Source organism: Heptranchias perlo, chromosome 5, assembly GCF_035084215.1.
Source record: "Heptranchias perlo isolate sHepPer1 chromosome 5, sHepPer1.hap1, whole genome shotgun sequence".
Classification (NCBI taxonomy): Eukaryota; Metazoa; Chordata; class Chondrichthyes; order Hexanchiformes; family Hexanchidae; genus Heptranchias; species Heptranchias perlo.
Genome location: NC_090329.1, coordinates 19,351,538 through 19,359,224, shown reverse-complemented (window position 1 = coordinate 19,359,224; position 7,687 = coordinate 19,351,538). Strand labels below are relative to the sequence as shown.

The window sequence follows — 7,687 nt, the reverse complement described above, 5'->3', positions numbered from 1 at the left end:
GTGTGTGTGTGCGCCGGAGAGTGTGCATGCGCGCGGGAGTGTGTTTGTGTGCGCGTGGGAGTGTGTGTGTGCGCGCGGGAGTGTGTGTGTGTGTGTGTGTGTGTGTGTGTGTGTGTGTGTGCGCGCACGGGGATGTGTGTGTGCGTGCGCGCGGGGGGGTGTGTGTGCGCGCGCGGGTGTGTGTGCGTGCGCGCGCGGGTGTGTGTGCGTGCGCGCGCGGGTGTGTGTGCGTGCGCGCGGGTGTGTGTGCGTGCGCGCGGGTGTGTGTGCGTGCGCGCGGGTGTGTGTGTGCGCGCGGGTGTGTGTGTGTGCGTGCGCGCGGGTGTGTGAGTGTGTGCGTGCGCGCGGCTGTGTGTGCGCGCAGGGGTGTGTGTGTGAGCGGGGGTGCGTGTGTATGTGTGTTTTCATTTATATGTGTGTGTGTGTGTGTTCGTTTATATGTGTGTGTGTGTGTTCGTTTATGTGTGTGTGTGTGTGTGTGTGTGTGTGTTCGTTTATGTGTGTGTGTTCGTTTATATGTGTGTGTGTGTGTTCGTTTATGTGTGTCTGTGTGTGTGTGTTTGTTAGTTTATATGTGTGTGTGTTAGTTTATATGTGTGTGTGTGTTCGTTTATATGTGTGTGTGTTCGTTTATATGTGTGTGTGTGTTCATTTATGTGTGTGTGTGTGTTTGTTTATGTGTGTGTGTGTGTGTGTGTGTGTGTGTGTGTGTTCGTTTAAGTGTGTGTGTGTGTTGGTTTATATGTGTGTCTGTGTGTGTGTTCGTTTATATGTGTGTGTGTGTGTGCAGGTGTGTGTGTGTGTGTGTGTGAGTGTGTGCATGCAGGTGTATGTGTGCGGGAGTGTGCAGGAGTGTGTGCGTGTGCGGGAGTGTGTGTGCGGGAGTGTGTGCGTGTGCAGGTGTGCATGTGCAGGTGTGTGTGTGGGTGTGTATGTGCTGTGTCTATGTGTGTTCGCAGGTGTGCACGCGCGCGCAGGGGTGTGTGTGGCGTGTTTGTGTTGCGGTGTGTGTGTTGTGCAGTGTGTGTGTGTGGTGTGTTCGTGTGTGCGTGCGTGTGTTGTGCAGTGTGTGTGCGGTGTGTATGCGGTGTGTGTTGTGCAGTGTGTGTGTGGTGTGTGTGTGGTGTGTGTGTGTGGTGTGTTCGTGTGTGTTGCGCAGTGTTTTGTGCAGTGTGTGTGTGGTGTGTTCGTGTGTGCGTTGTGCAGTGTGTGTGCGGTGTGTGTGTGTGGTGTGTTCGTGTGTGTGTGTGTTGTGCAGTGTGTGTGTGTGTGTTGTGCAGTGTGTGTGTGGTGTGTGTGTGTGTGTGTGTTGTGCAGTTTGTGTGCGGTGTGTTGTGCAGTGTGTGTGTGTGTGTTGTGCAGTTTGTGTGCGGTGTGTTGTGCAGTGTGTGTGTGTGTGTGTTGTGCAGTGTGTGTGTGTGTGTGTGTGTGTGCGTGTTGTGCAGTGTGTGTGTGTGTGTGTGTATGTGTTGTGCAGTGTGTTGTGCAGTGTGTGTGTGGTGTGTTCGTGTGTGCGTGCGTGTGTTGTGCAGTGTGTGTGCGGTGTGTGTGCGGTGTGTGTTGTGCAGTGTGTGTGTGGTGTGTGTGTGGTGTGTTCGTGTGTGTGTGTGTGTGTGTGTGTGTGTGTGTGTGTGTGTTGTGCAGTGTGTTGTGCAGTGTGTGTGTGTGTTGTGTGGTGTGTGTGTGTGGTGTGTTTGTGTGTGTGTGTTGTGCAGTGTGTGTGTGCGGTGTGTGTGTGTGTTTGTTGTGCAGTGTGTGTGTGCGTTGTGTGTGTGTGTGTGTTGTGCAGTGTGTGTGTGTGTGTGTTGTGCAGTGTGTGTGTGGTGTGTTTGTGTGTGCGTGCGTGTGTTGTGCGGTGTGTGTGTGTGTGTGTGTGGTGTGTTCGTGTGTGTGTGTGTGTTGTGCAGTGTGTGTGTGTGTGTTGTGCAGTGTGTGTGTGTTGTGCAGTGTGTGTGTTGTGCAGTGTGTGTGTTGTGCAGTGTGTGTGTGTTGTGCAGTGTGTGTGTGTGTGTGTGTGTGTGTGTTGTGCAGTGTGTGTGTATGTTGTGCAGTGTGTTGTGCAGTGTGTGTGTGGTGTGTTCGTGTGTGCGTGCGTGTGTTGTGCAGTGTGTGTGCGGTGTGTGTTGTGCAGTGTGTGTGTGTTGTGCAGTGTGTTGTGCAGTGTGTGTGTGTGTGTGTGTGTTGTGCAGTGTGTGTGTGTGTGTGTTGTGCAGTGTGTTGTGCAGTGTGTGTTGTGCAGTGTGTTGTGCAGTGTGTGTGTGTGTGTGTGTGTGTGTGTTGTGCAGTGTGTTTTGCAGTGTGTGTGTGCAGTGTGTGTGTGTTGTGCAGTGTGTTGTGCAGTGTGTGTGTGGTGTGTTCGTGTGTGCGTGCGTGTGTTGTGCAGTGTGTGTGCGGTGTGTGTTGTGCAGTGTGTGTGTGTTGTGCAGTGTGTGTGTGTGTTGTGCAGTGTGTGTGTGTGTGTGTGTGTGTGTGTTGTGCAGTGTGTGTGTGTGTGTGTGTGTGTTGTGCAGTGTGTTGTGCAGTGTGTGTGTGTGTGTTTGTGTTGTGCAGTGTGTTTTGCAGTGTGTGTGTGCGGTGTGTGTGTGTGTGTTGTGCAGTGTGTGTGTGTTGTGCAGTTTGTGTGTGTGTGCGTCTGCGGTGTGTGTGTGTGTGTTGTGCAGTGTGTGTGCGGTGTGTGTGTGTTGTGCAGTGTGTGTTGTGCAGTGTGTGTGTGTGTGCGCGCGCGCGCTGTGCAGTGTGTGTGTGTGTTGTGCAGTGTGTGTGTGTGTTGTGCAGTGTGTGTGTGTGTGTGTGTTGTGCAGTGTGTGTGTGTGTGTGTTGTGCAGTGTGTGTGTGCGGTGTGTGTGCAGTGTATGTGTGTGGTGTGTGTGTGCTTGTGTGTGTGCGTGTGCGGTGTGTGCCTGCATGCGGTGTGCATGGTGTATGTGTGCGGAGTACGTGCGTGTGTGCGGTGTGTGCCTGTGTGTTTTCAAGGATACTGTAATGTCCCAAAATGGCTCAGGAAGCTCAGTAGAAGTGAGTGGAGCTTCACATCCTGCACACAGAGGGGGGCAACATTTCAGGAAGATAACGTCACATCAGATTGTAATTACTTCAACTATTTTTTTTGTTCAAAGGAACTGTTCAAATGTAGAATCATTCTAAACCCGCAAACCACAAAACTGAGCAGACAAGCACACACACGATCCCCTGCTGCTCCATTACACCAATCTTTATTGCCTCTTTTCCTGGTTAATTTGATCATGTGCTTTGTTACATCAGTGTTTAATGCTACAGTTGGTTTAAATAGCCTCCAAAATTCAATTTGTAGCCTCTTTAGAAAGGTCTTTGACAACAATAGTGCACTCAACTTTGCAGAAAGGTGCTTCAGGAGGGAATCAGGGCTGAGCAGAGGAAGAGTTAGGGGACGGTGAGCAAAGGTGTGGTCGAACAGGAGGCTTTCGGAGATGGAGAGAGATGTAGAAAGATGGAAGGGTTTGGGAAGAGAATTTCTAAGTGCAGAGTTGAGGGGCTGAAGGCTCTTTAACAGATTGTGATGCACGTTACTCTGTATGAAATTCTTCTAACCTACACAAACATTATAAGCTTTGTGGAAGTTCAAGACTTTTTTGGTTCTCAGAATTGTTCTGGAATATTAGCGCAGCATCAAACGAGATCCATGGAAAAGTATTACAGGGATGACTCAGTGATCCGGAGCTCCCAGCAGGGAGCAGCGTTCATGAGGAGCTTAGCTTGGCACATTGCAGGCATGCAGCCCGTGATTTCCTGAGCTACAGTCTGTACCAATGCCACTTCCCACTGGGAGCACCAGACTGCTGAATCACTCCTTATACTCTGCTGTGAAATAACTACTGCAGAGTTAACCAGAACCTAATTTCTGATATCGTCCAAAGGCTACATATTGCGTCAAGTTACACAGTTGTATTTCAATTATCAAACAGAACCGAAGGCTGATTTTTTTTTTCTTAAACTAGAGTCATGTTAGAAAATGTTGTCAAACAGCATTGAAGAAATGTGGAATTACTCTCTTTAGTATCCGGGTCATTTTTGACATCTTTGTTCTCAACTTCAGAGCGGTGAGGTCATCATCAGAATAACATTTTAATTAAAATATACCATTTTTTTCCCCAGATAACATAATAACGTTTCCTACTTGCTCCTAATTGAACCTCAAAAAATCTTAACACTACAGAAAATTTGAGTATTTTGGAAACTGATGGTCATATTCACCAGGTTAAAAAACATCCATCACCATTAATGACCACAGTGCATCCTAGATATCCTTACCTTGGCTTTGTCCCTCATTGATCCTTTGCCTAAGATTGACATTTTTGCGCCCGTTTCTTCTTGTAACCTCTTTAGCGAGTTACCTCGTGGTCCAAGCAATTTCCCCACAAAATTGAACTATGAAAAGAGAAAAAATGCGGTTGAAAAGTTTGTTTTCACACACTAAAAGGTCTTAGAATCATAGAATCTTACAGCACAGGAGGAGGCCGTTCGACCCATGGTGCCTGTGCCGACTCTTTGAAAGAGCTGTTCCAAATAGTCCCACTGCCCCCCTGCCCTTTCCCCATCGCCCTGCAAATTTTCTCCCCTTCAAGTATTTATCCAATTCCCCTTTGAAAGTTACTACTGAGTCTGCTTCCACCGCCCTTTCAGGCAGTGCATTCCAGATCATAACAACTCGCTGCGTAAAAACATTTCTCATCTCATCACTGGCTCTTTTGCCAATTATCTTAAATCTAAGTCCTCCGGTTACCGACCCTCCTATTTTCTCTATCAAAACTCCTCATGATTAACTTCAAAACTCAAAGAGACTTGAGGAGCAACTTACACCATCTATAAAACTAATTACATTCACTGTAGTTTCCTATTGGTGTTTACCATTTTACTGCAGCGGGTGGAGCTAATCGTTTCTCCCATTTTTATTGCCCATCCCCTAACCCCAAGGGAGTGAATTTGGCAAGGCTACCTTCCCACAGACTTGGGCTCTCCTCAGGTACCTAGCTTAGTGGTCATTCTTCACGCGGGACCCCTGTGACAGTTGACAAGCTTTGGTCAACCATAGGCAGCATCACATCTGTGCCCAATTTCTTGCCTTCAAACTTTCCAGCAGAAGTCATTGGGAAGCAATTAGGAGGGGGATTCTTTGGCTGATTTCCTATTCTCCCCCCACACCCCCCGCCCCCCCTGTCCTTAGCCCAGGGTCACTGATGTCCATTGTAACATCTGTACTGCTGCCCAGGCAGAGACCAGTAAAGGGTACAATTCTAAAGGGGGTGCAGGAACCGAGAGATCTGGGGGTATATGTGCACAAATCTTTGAAGGTGGCAGGACAGGTTGAGAAAGTGGTTAAAAAAGCATACGGGATCCTGGGCTTTATAAGTAGAGGCATAGAGTACAAAAGTAAGGAAGTTATGATGAACCTTTATAAAACACTGGTTCGGCTACAACTGGAGTAATGTGTCCAGTTCTGGGCACCGCACTTTAGGAAGGATGTGAGAGGGTGCAGAAAAGATTTACTTGAATGGTTCCAAAGATGAGGGACCTCAGTTACGTGGATAGACTGGAGAAGCTGGGGTTGTTCTCCTTATAGCAGAGAAGGTTGAGAGGAGATTTGATAGAAGTGTTCAAAATCATGAGGGGTCCAGGCAGAATAGAGAGAAGCTATTCCCATTGGCAGAAGGGTCGAAAACCAGAGGTCACAGATTTAAGGTAATTGGCAAAAGAACCAAAGGTGACATGAGGGAAAACTTTTTTACGCAGCAAGTAGAATGCACTGCCTGAAAGGATGGTGGAGACATAGTCAATCGTGGCTTTCAAAAGGGAATTGGATAAGTACTTGAAGGAAAAATATTTGCAGGACTACGGGGAAAGGATGGGCCAGTGGTACTAGCTGGATTGCTCTTGCAGAGAGCCGTCTCAGGTTCGACGGACCGAATGGGCTCCTTCTGTGCTGTAACCATTCTACGATTCTAGCTTGGAAATCTGAGTACTACATCTCTCAGCTCATTTACTCACTGAGCATTTGGTAAATTGTAAGGGTTACCTGTGAGACTCTTCCTGATCCCCTTTTTTTCTGAGAAAAAGAACCCACTTTATAATCCAAGTTATATCTGCCCTGGTGTTTGAGCCCTATGCCTACTGTGGTTAAGAGGTCAGGTGTCTACCAGTGATGTCCTGAATTGACTGCTAGTGTACACGTGACAGTGACCTGGGGATGCTGTTCATTTCAATCTGACTGGATGCCGTCCATTACGACCTGGCTGCGTGCCGTCCATTACGACCTGGCTGCGTGCCGTCCATTACGACCTGGCTGCGTGCCGTCCATTACGACCTGGCTGCGTGCCGTCCATTACGACCTGGCTGCGTGCCGTCCATTACGATCTGGCTGAGTGCTGTCCCATTACAGCCTGGCTGAGTGCTACCCATTACAGACCGGCTGAGTACCGTCCATTACAATCCGACTGGATGCCATCCATTACAATCTGGCTGAGTGCTGTCCATTATAATCTGGCTGGGTGACGTCCCATTACAATCTGGTTGGATATTATTTCATGCCTTATGATGCATAGCGCCAAATTCAATTGTAAGGATAAACCCGGTGACTGGTACGTGCCTTTTTTTAACCTGTTGTGATGTCAAGTCACCAAGCATTGTAAACCCTTGCTTCCCTTTGTTGCAGTCGTATGGTGTAAATCAGCTCCTCTGAACTCCTTGCGGAGTGCAAAGAGCACAATACGCTGAAGGCCCGAATTTAAGTCCGGGTGGCAAGCCCCCATAACATTTTAATTCCTGGGACCTCCTTTTAATAAGATTGATGGGCCGCCCACTCAATCACGGCACGAATCGGGCAGCCCACCCAGGTGATGTATGCAATTTCTGGCGGAACTCACAGGGCCTTCTTAAGTTGCATCTCCTGCCTGCATTTATAAGTGAAGTAGTGTGGAAGACTTAGTCTAAGGAACTCAGATGAGCAGAAGGGCTGCCCTCCGCGTTTCAGGTGCCTCCCTGGAGATCCTAGTGCGGGCCAGGAGAGAGAGACTGTTCCCCAAAACCCACAAGGAGCACCCCCAAGGCCATAACAAAGCAAGCCTGAACAGAGGGGCTGAAATGGCCAGTGCCATCGGGACCCGGGTTTAATGCAGGAAGAGGTTCAATAGCCTCACAACAGCAGCAAGGGTGAGTACAGCTCTTCACTTCTCCATCTCTCTCAGAACCACTTCTCAACACTCCTCTCATCCCCTCCCACACCAATCCAACAATTTCCTCCCTTCCACCAAATCCTTCAGCTTACAATCACAAAGGCACACTGCAACACTCCTTTTTTTTCATTCCGAGCGCACTCGCCTCTTCCTTTCCTTTCCACACCACACCCACACCATTCTCTTCTCACATGCTCATCGTCGTTTGTCCTGCGATATCGAAGAAGGCAGCCAGAGTATCATCCCATTTGTTTTTGCAGTGAGTTATTTGGTGACACGATGAGATCTATTTTTGCTGGGAACGAGCGTCCGCAGATTGAACAGTGGATTCCAGATACACCAGGTTGGGGAGCTTGATTCTTCAGGCGAGACTTCCTCAGCTGGCGTTTACGTTCAGCGTCAGCAATGTGACGAGTCTCATAGTAGGAGGTGCCTTCATGGATGGTTTTTACGCCAAGCTTTCTTATCTTGGGCAAATTGTT

General features: G+C 48.6%; 1 protein-coding gene across 3 annotated transcripts in view; it reads right to left on the bottom strand.

The window, feature by feature from the left end:
* khdrbs2 (KH domain containing, RNA binding, signal transduction associated 2) overlaps positions 1-7,687 on the bottom strand; it is a 501,831-nt gene that overhangs the window by 303,906 nt on the left and 190,238 nt on the right. For all 3 annotated transcript variants that reach the window (XR_010962867.1, XM_067984050.1, XM_067984051.1), the window contains exon 3: positions 4,288-4,404. Coding sequence is in view for 2 of the 3 variants with exons in the window: in XM_067984050.1 (XP_067840151.1) it covers positions 4,288-4,404 (117 nt within the window). In the remaining variant the exon portion in view is untranslated. The remainder of the gene's footprint in view (positions 1-4,287; positions 4,405-7,687) is intronic.